Source organism: Fukomys damarensis, unplaced genomic scaffold (assembly GCF_012274545.1).
Source record: "Fukomys damarensis isolate Sample0158 unplaced genomic scaffold, DMR_v1.0_HiC HiC_scaffold_17, whole genome shotgun sequence".
Lineage (NCBI taxonomy): Eukaryota > Metazoa > Chordata > Mammalia > Rodentia > Bathyergidae > Fukomys > Fukomys damarensis.
In genome coordinates, this window is record NW_022900929.1 from 35,417,636 (window position 1) to 35,434,242 (window position 16,607).

The 16,607-nt window shown below is 43.8% G+C and overlaps 1 protein-coding gene and 1 pseudogene across 4 annotated transcripts in view; one reads left to right on the plus strand and one right to left on the minus strand.

The window, feature by feature from the left end:
* The window catches only part of Dnajc17 (DnaJ heat shock protein family (Hsp40) member C17), a 37,637-nt gene that overhangs the window by 2,483 nt on the left and 18,547 nt on the right, over positions 1 to 16,607 (plus strand). For 3 of the 4 annotated variants that reach the window (XM_010624701.3, XM_010624698.3, XM_010624702.3), the window contains exon 2: positions 13,223 to 13,315. The exons of the other annotated variant lie outside the window; for it this stretch is intronic. In XM_010624701.3, coding sequence (XP_010623003.1) covers positions 13,223 to 13,315 — 93 coding nt within the window. The remainder of the gene's footprint in view (positions 1 to 13,222; positions 13,316 to 16,607) is intronic. 4 annotated transcript variants of the gene reach the window in all.
* Positions 1,134 to 6,094, minus strand: LOC117286534 (annotated as a pseudogene).

Genomic DNA, 16,607 nt, shown 5'->3' on the forward strand with positions numbered 1-16,607 from the left:
TCAAATACTAAGTGCCAGTCTTTCCTGTTGAATACTGATTTTGCCCCAACAAAATAACCAAGTATAATACAAAATCAGGAGATTGTGATAACATTGGCACAATCCACCCAAATTACAGAAATGGCAATACTTAAAATCATCCACATTATTGCAACATTTCATAAAATATTTTAAATTTCTCATACTTTCCTATTGTAAAACAACTCCTCAAAAACTGCATGATAGCTGGGCATGGTGGCGCACGCCTGTAATCCCAGCACTCGGGAGGCTGAGGCAGGAGGATTGCTGTGAGTTCGAGACCAGCCTGGACTACATAGTGAGTTCCAGGTCAGTCTCACTACATAGTGAGACCCTGCCTCAAAAAACAAAACAAAACAAAACAAAACAAACAAACAAAAAAAACTGCATGATAATATTAAACTACAAAATTCACTTTGGAAAGTAAGGAGTTGTCTTTTATAAATTGGTTAAAAAATATGGTGAAGAGTGTATTGAGAGAGGTGGGGAAAAAGGAGTTTCCAGTTGATAGATTCAACATGTCTGAAAATACTTCAGTTAAGTACAGTAAAAAGAAAACTTCACTCGAGAGGCTGAGGCAGGAGGATTGCTGTGCATTCGAGATCAGCCTGGGCTACATAGTGAGCTCCAGGTCAGTCTCAACTACATAGTGAGACCCTGTCTCAAAAAAACAAACAAAAAAAAGGAAAACTTCACCAACACCAAGAATGCATTATAAACAAGAGTCTTAAACTGGACGCAGTGGCCTATGCTTGTAATCCTAGCACTCAGGAGGCAGAGGCAGGAGGATCACCACAAGTTCAAGGCCAGCCTGGACTACATAGCCACACTCTGTCTCAAAACAAATAAACAAATTAAAAAAAGAAAAAGTCTTTTTAAAATTTTTTTTTTTTTTTTTTTTTTTTTTTTTTTTTTTTTTGAGACAGGGTCTCACTATGTAGTTGAGACTCACCTGGAATTCACCATGTATCCCAGGCTGGTTTTGAACTCACAGCAAACCGCCTGCCTCAGCCTCCCAAGTGCTGGGATTATAGGAATGTGCCACCACGCCCGGCCATGAACAGTTCTTGTATCAATTGTACCTAAGGGAAAGAGTTGTTCTCCACAAACACTTGTTATACAATCTTCTGTAAAATAGAGTTGATGACCGTCAATAATTCATCTTTTACTCAAACAATGTAAGAGTCCCATGTACTTTTCTAAAAGCACATCAACTCTGTCATTTAAATATCCAATTTTCAGAATATGTTCAACATTAGCTACCCATCTGCTCTTAAATATTCTTGGGAGTCTCTCAGCAGAGTTATATTGCTATTATCTTCTAATTGAAATAGTCTGTATTTGTTGAACACATGAATTAGTTCTCCCTTCAATCCTTTGAGCACCCCATTTTAATTAAAATCCATGGATTTGGGCACTGCTTTAACATTTGGCTGGTAAATTCCAGTTGGCAGATAACTTCCTCTAGAATGTCCCTGATACCAGCTGAAGCTTATCAAAGGAACTCTCATCCTTCCTTGAGCATAATGTCAGATTCTGCCACAATTTTCTTACATTTAGTTTTTTTGTGGGTTTTTTTTTTTTTTTTTTTTTTTTTTTCAGTTTTTTGAGACAGGGTCTCACTATGTAGTTGAGACTGACCTGGGACTCACTATGTAGCCCAGGCTGTTCTCGAACTCACAGCAATCCTCTTGCCTCAGCCTCCTAAGTACTGGGATTACAGGCATGCGCCACCACGCCTGGCTCTTACTTTAGTTTTGGTATACCTTGTGCAACAAGCAAACCAGTCACCAAGAACAGAGTGAACTCCTAAAATTGTGTATAATAATTTTTTTCATATTTATTTTGGAGGGGAGGAAATTATATTTTTTAAAAAATAGTCCCAATCAGCAAGATATGGGGTGGCCCATGCTTATAATTCAAGCACTCTGGGAGGCCGAGACAGGATGATCACAAATTCAAGTCTAGCCTGAGCAATTCAGGCAATTTAGCAAGACTGTCTCAAAGTAAAAAATAAAAAATAGGCCAGAGATTAGCTTAATTAGCAAAAGCGTTGGGTTCAATCCCAGACAAACCCTGATGTGGGCCTACCTCTTTGTATTGCTGATGGTGAAACAATGTCAGAAAGGGTGTTTAGTGACAGAATTGAGTAGAACTAAAACCTAGGTGTCCTGTTGCCCAACTCAGGTCCCTATTTCTTCTACCATGTCTTCCTAACCCTGCCCGACACAATTTAGTGGCAGGGATGAGCATCAACACTAAATTTAACTTTCATTCCTACCACTTTCCTGAATCCTAAAGTTATATATTCATCTGTCTATTTAATCTCTCCACTTGGATGTTTCATAAGGGTCGAAGTCATCCAAAATTAAATCTTGAACTTCTCTCTCCAAATCTGCTCTTTTTTTTTTTTTGGATTTCTAAGACCATTTCAGTAAGTGGTACCACTGTACATCCATTTAAACTAGGATTTTCTTTCCTTCAGTTCTGGAGTTCTAATTTAGGACCTTGCACGTGCTAGTAGCACTCAGCCACTGAGCTACATCCCTAGCCCTATCCACTCAGGCTAGGGACCTGAGTCATTCTTGGTACTTCCCGGATCTTTAGTTTAGGCTGGACTTGAACTCAATATGGAGCCCACTGGTCTCAAAACTCACAGTGGTTCTCCTGCCTCAGCCTACCGAGTGCTGGAATTAACAGGTGTGTGTCACCACACCCAGCTTCCTCTCAAATAATTCTGAAATCTGTTCACTGTCTTCTTTCCCTCTATCACCAATCTAATCCACTTGTCTCTCTGCTTCTAATTTAATGTAATTCAACCTTTCTCCTCACAGAGAATGAAATGATATTGGTGTTCCTTTAAAGTCCTATTGCTTTTGGATTTTTTGTTGTTGTTGTTGTTCTTGTTTGTTTGTTTTTGGTACTGGGGTTTGAACTCAGGTCCTTGGGCTTGCAAGGCAGGCGGCAGAACCACTGAGCTACATCCCTGGCCCTGTTGTTTTTCTGAGACAGGGTCTCACTATGTAGTTGACACTGACCTGGAACTATGTAGCCCAGGCTGGTCTCAAACTCACAGAGATCCTCCTGCCTCAGCCTCCCAAGTGCTGGGATTACAGGCGTGCACCACCATGCCTGACTATAGCCCTATTGCATTTTTAATGAAATACTCAATAGTATTTCTTATTCTTTCTTACGTGGTTTTCCATATGTCAGAAATGCTCTTCATCTCCTGGTGGATTGCTTCTGTCCTTCAGAACTCAGTTTAAATGACACTTTCCAAGAGGCCTTGACATTCTTGTTCTCTCTCTCTCTCTCTCTTCCTCCCTCCCTCTGTTTTTCTTTCTTCTTCTTTTGGTGGTGGTGCTGGGGCCTTGTGCATGCTAGGCAAGTGCTGTACACATCCCAATCCTTTTTAGTTTTTTATTTTGAGACAGTCTCTTGGTTACTTAGGCTGACTTCAAGCTTGCAATATTCTTACTTCAGCCAAGTAGCTGGAATTGCAGGCATGTGTCACCACACTTACCTTAGTTCTTGCACAGCTTATACTCTCTTATGTAGCAGCTGGCTCTCCTCCTTTCTAGCACTGATTTTTGCAGTTATGTATTCAGCTGTGTGATTATTTGGCTCATCCCTCATTCCTTTCTGTACTCCTACCTCTTAGGAGCAGGTCTGAGCCATTTGCTTGTATAGTAGCCCCTAACCTGATAACTGGCTCTCAATAAGATTTGTTGAATGAAATGAAAGAGCAACTACAGAGACCATAGCAACAATTTGGCTCGAGGATCAGGAGACCTAGCACCGTCACTGCCTATCTCAGGGCCTGATTTTTCCCCAAGTATGAAAGAAAGGCAAACTTTGACCCCATTCAGGGGTCAAATGGTCCATGACGTTTATTTTTAATGGCCCAGCCACTCGGGTTGGTTTTCACGTATTAAAAGAACTATAACCAGTGAACAAACTCCACAACTACAACAAAAATAACTCAATTAAAAAATGGACGAAGAACTTGACTAAACACTTCTCCAGAGAAGGTATACCAAATGTCATTAGGTAAATGCACATCAAAATCTGGATGAGATAACACTTCATGGCCACTGGGATAGCTAGCTATTATTAAGAAACAAAACGAAACAAAACAGAAGCAAGTATTGTCAAGGATGTGGAGAAATTGGAACCCTTGTGTATTGCTGGTAGTGCAGCTGCTGTTAAAATGGTAGGGTGGTTCCTCCGAAGACTACACAGAAGTTGTTACCTTATGATCCAGCAATTGCCATGTGATTAAACACAGATTAATATTGTTGCCAATCAGCCTACCAGCAGTCATCTGATGCCAGCTTGTGCCCGATACCGTAGCTTAACCCCACTGGACGCTGGTCTTTTCCACTGCCTTCCATTGCCAGCTTGTGCTAGACACTGTAAGTTGACTACCAGAAGTTGGTCTCTTACTGCTGGTCTCTGAAGCTCTTTGGTGTTAATAGCTATGTTTATTATTCTTTTTTGGAAAGCACTGGTCTGTTCACACTGCTCAGAATAAAAAGTAGATTTACAGGACTTTTGAACCCACAACATGCAAGGAATAAATCACAAGCGGGCTTACAGGAACACTGAAGCAAGTCTTTATTTTAACAGGGCCTGTGCTAGAGCACAGGGGGACCAGTACATAGGAGGGAGCCCCCCAGACTACAGCCCAGGGAGTTGCTAGGGAGTGCTGCTGATGTGGCAGCTTGCAGGCCTGTTTCAGTGAGGGTCAAGGCTGAAAGCTTGCTGTTAATGCGGGTATGCAAATGAGAGGCCTAGATCCCTCCCTTCCTGACTTTAGCTACTCCAGGGTGCCCTCTACCTTTTTCAAAAAGGCAGCAGTGTGGGCACCATGCTGCCTGTCTGGCCGCACTCATGATGGAGAATGGAGTTGTGATATCCAGGGAGGACAATGAAGCACAGTCCCAGCGCTTTGGGGTGCAGGTGGGGAGCAACGGGGCAGACAGCTGCTGGCCAGGCCCCACCCCCTCCGGCCAGTAGGGGAAAAATGAGTCAGGGTCTTGCTTCTGTCTTTCTCAATATGATCTATCAACGAGACAAGTAAAAAACCAAAGCATGTGGGACAGAGAGCATATATGACCCCTAACATTTTTATTCTCTGGCCCTTTATAGGACAATTTGCTCACCCCATTTGGAGTTCGGGGAGAAGTTCAGCTCTATCTTTCTGTTTGTGGAACTAGCAAATGTTTCCCCCTCTTATCACCACAAACCCAGGAGACTGAGAAGTGGGCTGAACACCATTAGAGGCCATTTCAAGAATCACCAATTCCCATTGTCTCCCAGCACCCCTGCTGGAAACAGGCCGGCAGGGCTGCTTGTGGGACACCCTTGGGTTGCAGACCTAGGTTTTAAGGTGGAAGTGCTGTCGGGCAGATCAGTCTCTTGCTAGAAGCTGAAGAAGTGAGCCCCAGATTCTTACACACTCAAGGGCAGGGCACCTCGGTCCACCAAGGCAGAGATTAATGCCATTGGTAAACCTCCAGAGAAATTCTGAAGTACTTCAGGAATTACCTGGGTGATTGCAGTCACCTTCTGACCCTTTTTCTATTTATGGTCTTGTCCCTTGGTCCCCTTTACATAGCAGCCAGAGTGAGCTTTCTAAAATAGTAGTCAGATTTTGTTACCTCTGGTCACAACTCCACACTGTCTTCTCACCAGTTTAAGAATGAAATCCCACTGGTGTCACACACCTGTAATCTCAGTAGTTGGGAGGCTGAGGTAGAAGGATTACTGTGAGTTTGAGGCCAGCTTAAGCCGCAAAATTGAGTTCAAAGCCAGCCTGAATTACGTAGTGAATTACATAGTGAGACCCTGTCTTCAAAAAAAGAATGAGGGCTGGGGATTTAGCTCAGTGGTTCTAGCACCTGCCTCACAAGCACAAGGTGCTTGAGTTCAATCCCCAGTATAAAAACAAAACAAAACAATAAAAGAATGAAATGGCCAGTCATTCCACTGGCTGTGATGCCCTCATTACCTGTTTTAGACATTTCCTACCCTTGCCCCTCTTGTCATCTTTGCTTTTCTCCCCTTTTGTCATTGTGCTCCAGCCACATTAGTCCTCTGTGTATATGTGTGTGTTGTTTGAATTGTTGTAAACATACATGTGTAACACAAAATTTATCATTTCAAGCCAAATGTGGTAGCACACATCTGTAATCCTAGCACTCTAGAAAGCTGAGGCAAGAGAATCACAAGTTTAAACCCAACCTGGGGGCCATGGATTTAGCTCAGTGGTTCTGCTGCCTGCTTTGCAAGTGCAAGATCCCAAGTTCGATCCCTGGTACCATAAAAAAATAAAAAAATAAAACCATAAACCCAACCTGGGAAATTTAGCAACTTAGTGAGACCCCGTCTCAATATAAAAAATGAAAAAAGGGCTGGAGATGTAGCTCAATATGAAGGCTCTAGGTTCAATCCCCAGTTCTCCAAACAAAAACAAAAATTTATCATTCTGTCCCTTTTTAAGGGGCATTCTATCACTGAGCCATATCCTCAATCCTCCTTTTATATTTTTATTTATTTATTTTTGAGACAGGATCTTACTTTGTAGTTCAGGCTGGCCTTGAACTCACTATGTAACACAGGTTGGCCTCAAACTCACAGAGATCTTCCTGCCTCAGCTTCCTGAGTGCTGGGATTACAGGCTTGCGCCACCACACCAGACTATTTTTTATTTACAGTTTTGCTAAATTGCTCAGTTGGAACTCAAATTTATGATCCCCCTGCCCTTAGCCTCCTTATTAAGTATAGGGATTACAGTGGCACATGCATGTAATTGTATTTTTCTTAATCCAGGGTCTTCACACTTAGCTATATCTAAGCCCTTTTAAATTTTGAGACAGAGTCTCACTAAATTGCCCAAGCTGGGGTTGAATTTGTGATCTTCCTGCCTTAGCCTCCCTAAAGTACAAGGATTACAGGCATGTGCCAGCACACCAGATGTTCAGTCCTTTTTGAGTAGGATTTTCATTTAGATTGTGGCATGACTATCACTACCATCCATCTCCAGAAATTGTCCTTCTTTCCAAACTGAAACTCTACCAAATAAGCCTACTTCTCCATTCTCTCTCCCTGGCAGCTACTGGTAGCCCTATGAATTCTGTGGGCCTTCTTTATATTTGTTCCTTCATATCTGGCTTATTTCAAGTAACATGTTTCCAGGGTTTAGCCATGTTGTAGTGTCTGTCAGAATTTCTCTGCTGTTATATAGGTACCATATTTTTTGTATTCATCTGTTGGTAGACATTTGGGTTGTTTTGCCTTTCAGCAATTGTGAATAATGCTAGTATGGATGTGGGTGTACAATATATTTGCATCCCTATTTTATTTTTTCCCCTCAGTACTAGGGCTTGAACCTAGGGCCTTTTCAATGAACTACATCGCAGCCCTTTTTTTATATTTTGAGGCAGAGTCTTGCCAAGTTGTCTAGTCTCACAGGCTGGGCTTGAGATTGCAGTCTTCCTGCCTCAGCACCCCAGAGTGCTGGAGTTACCCACGTAAAACACTACCCCTGGCTCAATGTATGATGTTTTTGAGGATGTGCCATACTGTCTTCCACAGCAGCTGTGCCATTTAACCTTCCCACCAATCATTTACAAAGGATCCAGTTTCTCCCCATTCTTGCCAAAACTTGTTATTTTCTGTGTTTTGGGTAATAATTATCCTAATAGGTGTGAAGTCAACTTCCTATTTTTCTTCAGTCTCACCTCATAGTCCTGGTTTAGGGACTTTTTACATTTTATAATCCTTCCATTAGAACATTTTTTCTTTGGGCACTTGTATATCTTATTCTCATACCTTATTCAGATTTTCATTCAAATAATACACCCTGAGAGAGGATTTCTCTGGCCATCTATTTAAATTAGCTGCCCTCACATCCTTATTTTGCTATGTGTTTCTAAGTAGTAGATATCATTACTTACTATACATTGTATTGTACACCCATTTCCTTACCATTAGTTTCCTTCATTAAGATGTAGAAAATCCAAGAGGAAGGGACTTTCTCTATTTTGTTTACTGCTAGAATCTAGAACAGTAATCCCAGCACTTGGGAATCTGAGACAGGAGGATTGCTAGCAGCTCAAGGCCAGCCTGAACTGCACAGTGAGACCTTGTCTCAAAAATGAGACAGGGGCCAGGGATTTAGCTCAGCGGTTCCGCTGCCTCACAACACAAGGTCCTGAGTTTGATCCCCGGTACAAAAACAAAACAAAACAAAACACAAAACCTAACCCAAAACAATGCATAGCTCTTGATAAATGTTCAGTAAATCCTTGCTGAATGATTATGCATTATTATTTTCTCAGGCAGTACTATATTATGACAAAGTGAAATCACTAGACTAAAGTAAATATGTGTACAAACTTTTAACTCATAATGCAATTTGCCTTTCTAAGAAGTTGTACTTATTTGTATTCCCTACCCTCCAGGCACACAGGTAGGAAGGAGGTGGCCCATCTCTGGGCACAGCCCTGACTCAACAACAATGTGCTGTGTGCCCAGTGCCTCACCCAGGGCCAGTTTACCCTGAACCTTTCTAAACTGAAACTACACTGTTCTCTCTAGTTCTTTTTCATTTCTTTCCCCTTTCTCCTTGTGTGCTTGTTTGTATTTATTTATTGTACTGGGGATCAAACTCAGGACCTTGTGCTGGCAAGGCAGGCACAGTGCCACTGACCTAAATCCCCACCCTCTCCTTGCGTGTTTCAGAGAGAGGTAGAAACATTTCCCATAAGGAAGAAAAAAAAATTTTAAATTTGAAATAGGGTCTGGCTTTGTAGTTCAGACTGACCTTGAACTCACTATGTAGCTCAGGCTGGCCTTAAACTCAAGGTAATCCTCCTACCTCAGCTTCCTGAGTGCTGAGATTACAGACATGCACCACCACACCTGCCACCTGCTTTTTTTGTGGTACTAGGGATTGAGCCCAGAGCTTTCACACTGATCTACATTCTATGCTCTTTTTTAAAAAATTTATTTATTTATATTGATTGAATAATTGATTAGTTGATTTTTCTGACACAGGGTCTCACTATGTATTTCAGGCTGTCCTCAAATTCACTGTGTATCCCCGGCTGGCCTCAAACTCAAGACAGTTGTCCTGCCTCAGCCTCTTGAGTGCTGAGATTACAGTTGTGCACCACTATGCCTGGCTAGTTTTTAAAATTTTGAAACAGGATCTTGCTAGTTGCAGAGTTGCCTAGGCCGAACTTGAACTTGCTACCCTCCTGCCTCAGCCTCACAGGGTGCTGAGATTATAGACATCTGACATTACATCCAGCTAAGAAACTTTTTTCTGTTTTGGTACTGGCAATCGAACTCAGGACCTTGTATTTGAGAGTGAGGGGGTTGCACCACTGAGCTAAGTCCCTGGGCCTGAGAAACTTTTTTGTATGTGTGGTGCTGGGGACAAATACAAGGACCTCGGGCATGATGAGCATGCACTCTTCCACTGAGCTATGCCTCCCGCCCACAGACATCTTTATTTATTTGTTTGCTTGTTTATTTATTTATTTATCCCTACCGGGATTGAACTTGAGACCTTGAACTTGCAAGGAAGGCAGTGGAACCACTGAGCTAAATCCCCAGCCCTAAAGCAGATTTTTTTTCTTTTCTTTTCTTTTTTTTTTTTGTTTTGGTACCAGGTATCGAACTTGGAACCTTGAGTTTGTGAGGCAGGCAGCAGAACCACTGAGCTAAATCCCCGGCCCCCTAGACATTTTTATTAAATACTTACTGGGTACTAGTCTCTGTGCCTGGTGCTAGGATGTCCATGTAAAGAGAAGAGCTCTCTCTCCCTCTCCCCCTCCTCCCTCGCCGCCCCTTTGGACCCTTAGTAGAGGCTAGCATAGTTAATTTCCTTAGAAGTTTACCATTTCTAATTGGAAGGTGGTTTACTACAGAATCAAAGTGTATTTGATGCAGAAAGTAACAGTTTTTTTTGTTTCTTTGTTTGTTTTTTGTTTTTTGAGGCAGGGTCTTACTTTGTAGTTGAGACTGACCTGGAATTCACTATGTAGCACAGGCTAGTCTCGAACTCACAGCTATCCTCCTGCCTCAGTCTCTTGAGTGCTGGGATTACAGGCATGCACCACCCACACCTGGCAGAAAGTAGCAGTTTTGATATCTAATCTTTTTTTTTTTTTTAATGGGGTCTTGGTTTTGTAATTCAGGTTGGCCTTGAACTTACTGTGTAGCCAAGGCTGGCCTCAGACTCATGGTAGTCCTCCTGCCTCAGCCTCCTGTTGATATCTAATCTTCAGTGAGGCCAAGAATTGTTGCTTGTTGCATCTACATTGTGTTGAAAATGGATGGAAATCATAATGTAGAGCATTGGACAGTGCTGAGAATTTTGCCTTGATAGTCGCTTTTGTACTCACCAGCAGTTATAGTTAAGAAGGTAGACTTTGAGTTAGGGGTGGTGATGCACACCTGTAATCCCACCGAGGCAAGGAGGATTTCAGGTTTGAGCCCAGCCAGGGCAGGTTTGTGAGTTAGCAAGATCTTCTCTCAAAATAAAATAAAAAAGGGCTGGGAATGTAGCTCAGTGTGAAGGCCCTGGGTCCAATTTCCAATGCCACCAGAGAGAGAGAGAGAGAGAGGGAGGGAGAGAGAGAGAGAGAGAGAATTTTGTAGTCAAACTATGTGTCTGTTGGCTCTATGACTTGCCTGGCTGGTGACCCTGAGCAAATATTTAACTTCTTTGTGCCTTGGTTTCCCATCTGCACAATGAGAATGACAGTCCTTCCTTGATTTCACTGTTTGTGAGGTCTGATCTCCACAGAACACTAGTGCAGACCCTGGCACAGAGTGAGTGCTCCCTGCAGGACAGTTCTTTTCCTTGTCATTGTTATTGTAAGCTTTAAAGTCAAGTAAAAATCACCCTTAGTTTGTGCCCGAGTTTTCTTTCTACCCTTACCCTTCTTACTCATTCTAGTCTGGACAGATCAGTGCTGATTCATCTAACAACACAGGAGTAGTTCTCATTTGAGGCAGGAGATAGGGGAGTCAAGTGGAACAAAATGGAGGGTCACCACAGTTCACTGTTTTGGTCACACCAACATATCGACAGAGTCTGTCACTGTAGTCAAGGTACTGTGGGCATGGTGGAACTTGAATGCTGAATAAGCTATTGCATCTGCTTTCTGACAGCGTGCATGGCATAGTTACAGTGAACTCTGAGGCAAAATGTAAGAGCTTTGATGAAAGTATACAAAGAAAAATGGTGTAAGATAAAGAAGACATGATTCAGATGATTGGCAGAACCAGGGCAGGTTTCCCTGAGGTGTTTTTATGCAAGACTGTGAGGGAGAAAATAAGACATCACAGCAGAGTTAGAAGGATTTTCAGGGTCATTTACTGTGATCATTGGTCCAGAGAGGTTATAGAATGTGTCTCAGGCTATCCAGTGAGTGAGCTGTGGGCCCAGACTAGAGCCCAGAGTGATATATCCAGCCCACATTCATCTTTATCTTCCATCCATAGCAGACTAGACCTTCTTTTAAAGCCTGTTGGAAGGATATGTAGCTCCCTTTATCTTGATAGCTATTACTTGGTCAAGCCAAATTATTTAAAAACACATATTTAAAAAAACATATTGATCGTCTTTCTTTTCCTTCCTTTCTTTCTTCCCTCCTTCCTTCCTCTTCTCCCTCCCTCCCTCCTTCCTTCCTTTCTTCATTATGAGACATCTAACTCAGGACCTTGTGTTTGCAAAGCAGGCAGGTACAGCACCATTGAGCTGAATCCCCGGCCCTCTTTCTTTATTTTTTTATTTTTATTTTTTGGAACAGAGTCTCACTATATGGTTCAGGCCAGGCTTGAACTCACTATGTAGCCCAGGATGGCCTCAAACTTGCTGTGATCCTCCTCCTGAGTACTGACATTATAGGCATGCACAACCGTGCCCTGGCCCACCTCAGTTTTTGTTTGTTGTTTCTTCTCTCTCCCTCTGTACTGGGAATTGAACCCAGGAAGTACTATATCCTCAACCCTCAATGTTCTTTTAATTTTGAGACAGGATCTTGCTAAGTTTCCTAGGCTGACCTTAAACTTGTGATCCGCCTGCCTTTAAGTGCTGGGATCACCAGCACGCCACCAGGCCTGGCTGTTCAACTCTTTTAAGACTCAAATTTTAAGTCTGTTTTTCGGGAAACTACCAAGGAGATTTAGCATTGACATTTTAAGGGAGGGAGGCTATATTATGGCATGTAAATTACTTCAAGGAAAAGACTATTTGTATCTGTATGCTAGCTAATATATTTATTTGAACTACATATTTTCATATCTGAATATGACACATCAATGCCGTTGCCAGAGCCGGGTGTGATGTTGCACCCTGTAACCTCAGCACTTAGGTGGCTGAGGCAGGAGGATCACCGTGAGTCCAAGTCCAGCCTGAACTGCAATGGCAAGACCTTGTTTCTCACACACACACACACACACACACACACACACACACACACAAGGCTCAGCGGAGCAGCATGAGTTGAAGATGTAGCAGTAAATGTGCCTTTCAGGACAAGGAACGGGGGCATCACCTAGAGTTTGTTGAGGATGTTGCGGAAGATGAATCTGGAAAGTGAAGTGTGTCTGGGCCTCTGGGTCACAGGGTGATTAAACTATATTCTGTGGACCACTTCTGGATTTGAGGTGTGCCTGACGTAGTCCCTGTCTCCAGAGAGCCCTTCTGAAGCCTCTTTTCTCCAGACCAAGTGCTGAGACCTCAAGGTGCTGAGCACTGAGCCTGGTTGCATTCAAAGACATCTTTCTTTCACCATGGCCTGGCCTGAGGTGGGAAGTTCTTAGCACGGGGCCTCTTAGTCCTCCCAGTATCTCTGATGGTTAACTCTGTCTGGCTGCAGCTCTGGAGTTTTGAAGTTACTGAGCTACCTGTTAAGTCAAAAGGGTGATTCACTTGTGTTTGTAAGCTGTAAGCTATTCATTAGCATTCAGGATTATACCTCACATTTATATGATACCAAAGTGCTTTCACATAAATTATCTCATTTGATGTGATCTTCAAAACAAGACTGTAGGTAGGCAAGGACTATTAGCTCCAATTTATAGATGAGAAAACCAAGTCTCAAAGAGTTTAATTTGCCCAGTGTAAGGCTAGTAAATGCAAAACCCCTGCCCAAACCTGAATTTTCTACTCCTCTTTCAGAGTTCTTTCCATGACCTACACTCCAGGAGCAATCAAGGTAACAGTGAAGGTCTGTGGGCCCCAGAGAGCCTCCCTGCTTCATCAGAGACACAGGTAGAGATTTGGCTCTCAGTGAGTCCAGCTGCTGGACACGGGTGAATGAACTACAGTGGAGAGCTTGAGGAACTGTGTTATAGTTTGTGTTAAAATTATGCAGTGCAGTTTCCATTTTAGCTATGGCACCATTCAAAATTTTTCTATTTGCAAAATATATTTCACTCCTCCCTATTTTTGCTGTCCCATCCTTTTATTTTCTTTAAATCAACACGTTTTAAAATTTTGAGACAGGGTCTGTCTCACTATGGAGCCCAGGCTGGCCTCAAACTCATGTGGATCCTCCTGCCTCCGCCTCCCGAGGGCTGGGATCACAGGCGTGCTCCACGACATGCAAAGCACACTTCTTTTTACTAACACAAATTGTTTTCACATTTTGGGGGAGGTAGCGGAGATCAATACAGGCGGCAGAACCACTGAGCTAAATCCTCGGCCCTAACATAAATTGTTTAAAAAGGAAACCAGTGCATTAAGGGGAAAAGAGGATTGAATGAAATGTGGGAGTGTGGGAAGTACCAGGCTCAAAGAGAGGGTGTTCAGCCTCCCAGGGAAGGGGCAGAGCCTGAGCAGAGAGCGGTCTGTAGCTGGAGATCTGAGTCTCTATGGGTTGAGGGTGACAGCAGGCAGTGGAGAGAGAATAGGGCCTGCTAGACCCAGGCCATGTGGCAGATAGAGGGGTTAAAACCTAGAGAAGGTGGGAAAGGGCTTTGGGGTCTGAGCCTGAGAATTGAAGTGCTTAGGGAGTGGGTGGGAAGGAGGAGTGAAATCAAGAGAATGGTGGCGTAAGGAGGAGGAAGGCGGTGAACTGGATTCCAGGTAGGTCACTGGTTTGAGGACAGAGGAAGAGGAGGTCAGGGTAAGAGTTGAGTGCCAGGAAGGAATGCCTTGCGGGCTAAAGGAAGGGAGAACAGAGGGATCAGGACGCTACAGAGGGACCCAGGAAGTGGGCTGAGGACCCAGATCCCCCGTGGCTTACAGACCACACTTTGGGAGAAGCAGGCTGGGCCCAGTGCCCACTCCCAGTTGTTCCAGACAGCACAGGTCCCTGTCCTGAGTCTCATCCACAGTCCATGATTGGCAGCTTGAGAGGAGCACTGGCGTGGGTCCAGATTCTCCCAGAATCATTGCAGTACCACTGGCAGGCTCATATTGTGGAGCCCTTGTACCAAGGGTACTGGCCTGGGTGGGGTGGTGTGTGGCATTCTGCTTTTGTGCTTGTGCTGAGCCTTGGGAGCAGCCTGCAGTCTCAACAGTATCTGAACATTTGGGAATTGAACTCAGGACCTTGCACTTACAAGGCAGGTGGCACCACTGAGCTAAATTGCTGGCCCTTGGGCATTTCTTTAGTGTACTGCCTCATTGTGGGCCATGGGCTGTAAGAAGTGAAAGTGGCCTCTTTCAGGCAGAGGGGGCTCCTAGATAAGTTCCAGAGCTCTGTGGTTCCCTTACTGATGTGACGCCAGGCAGATACATAACTTCTGGTGCCTCTGCTAATGAGAGGATGAAGAGATGGTTGCCTCTCTCAGACTTGGGAGGAATGACTGCCCCAGCTGTGATTACTGTCCTCATTTCGGGGGGGGGCCCTAGGCTTACTAATGGATTTCTGGCTGATTCACTTTGGATGGTTTGTTTATTCAGTCGTTGTCACATAGCGCTGCCTCCCTATGTGTCCTTATTTGAGTCTAACCTATAAGCCTGGCTTTTGAGAACTGGTCCTAATTACTTGTACCACTTACTTACCTGGCTCCAAGTTTTATTATAAGAAAGGACAGCAGCCTTTTTAAAAATAATGATCTCTTCTTCTTTGTAGGGCACCTTTCTTTTAAGTTAATGATGGCTCTTTTCTATTTATTGGGCCCCTTAGCTCCTTGCTTTTTGGGGTGAGTCAGGAGTTCCTTCCCATCAAGAGGTGAATCTGGAGGCCTGAGCCTTGTCAGAGGCCTGCTGTGAGCTGGGGCAAAGCCCAGTGGGGAAACCCAGCTTGCAGGGGCCCCCCCTTCTCTGGGGCTGTGGTTGCTGAAAGTGGTAGAACCAGTTATGGAGTTTCTGGGGAAGGGCTGGGTGACTGCTAATTCTTTACTCACTGTGTGATGTGGCTGTTGGGGGTAACATTTAGCTCCCACCTTGGTTGTCCCTGGCAGTCTGCTTTAGTACGTTCTTCCCTTTCCTAGACTTGAGTTTTCAAGAAATGTTAGCAGGTGGAAGGGGAAATTGTGAAAGTGGTAAGATCTCCTGTGGTCAGGACAGCTCAGCGGGTCCCCAGGAATTGACAGAGTTGAGGCTTTCTCATTGCGTTTTGTTCGAGAGCAGAGTGTTTGCCCTTTCATTCAGCAGATATTAATTGTGAGCCTTCTATGTGCCAGGTGCTATTCATTACACTGTTCTGGGCCCAGAGGAGAGTGAAACTCCCTGCCCCTACGTACATTTACCGTATTTGTAAAGGGAACCCCTGTTGATCCCTACACCTCTATTCGGTCATTTGTGGTAGCTTTTTAACCAGCTATGTGTCCAGATAACACTAGAAACAGAGAAACAGCACATTCCAGTACTAGCATCTGGCATCCTCTAGGAGAGGCTGACTAGAAGACTACCAGGAAAACTAAAAGGGTAGAATCTCAGATGTTTCAGGTCAGCAAGTGCCCAACTGCTCTTAGTGGCACTTGGTTTGTATGAGCCCTGTTTTGGATGATGGTCCAGAGTCATCAAGGACAGTTTAAACTCAACTAGTGTCCTAGGATGGAAAAAAAGAGATGTTAGGCCGCAGTGTTTTAGAAAGGCATCAGGAGATTTCTGCAAATTAGTGTTTAAAGTCCTGCTGAGGTTTAAGTTTATCTGAGATCATGGGGGGAGGGGCTGTGCCTTGGGGACAACCTTATCTCTGGAAAACCGTGGTCTCCACAGGGGTGTTTGGGTTGGGGAACCCTGAACTGTCACCCAGATCCTCTTTTGAAGTCTCAGGAATGCATCTCTTCCAGGTGCTAGAGACTAAAGAGGATTTAGGAGAACCTACAGGTGAAGAGGAAAGGCTGCAAGTGTTAAAGACCACTCAGGAGCCTTGGGCAGCACGATGTGGCTGCTTCAACCCCTTCAATGACCCTCACACATGAGAGTGCAGCTTCATAGAGGAGCTGCCAGCTGGGCTTCCTGGGTTTCCACAGCCCTGTTTTTACTCTACCTCGATACATCCTCTTCCCTGCTTTGTCATAATTAGGAAAAGTATTGTTTTCTTGCACCTTTTTGCCCTGAATCCGACGTCTTTCGCCGTTCCTAAGGGAGAGTTATTGTATCATAA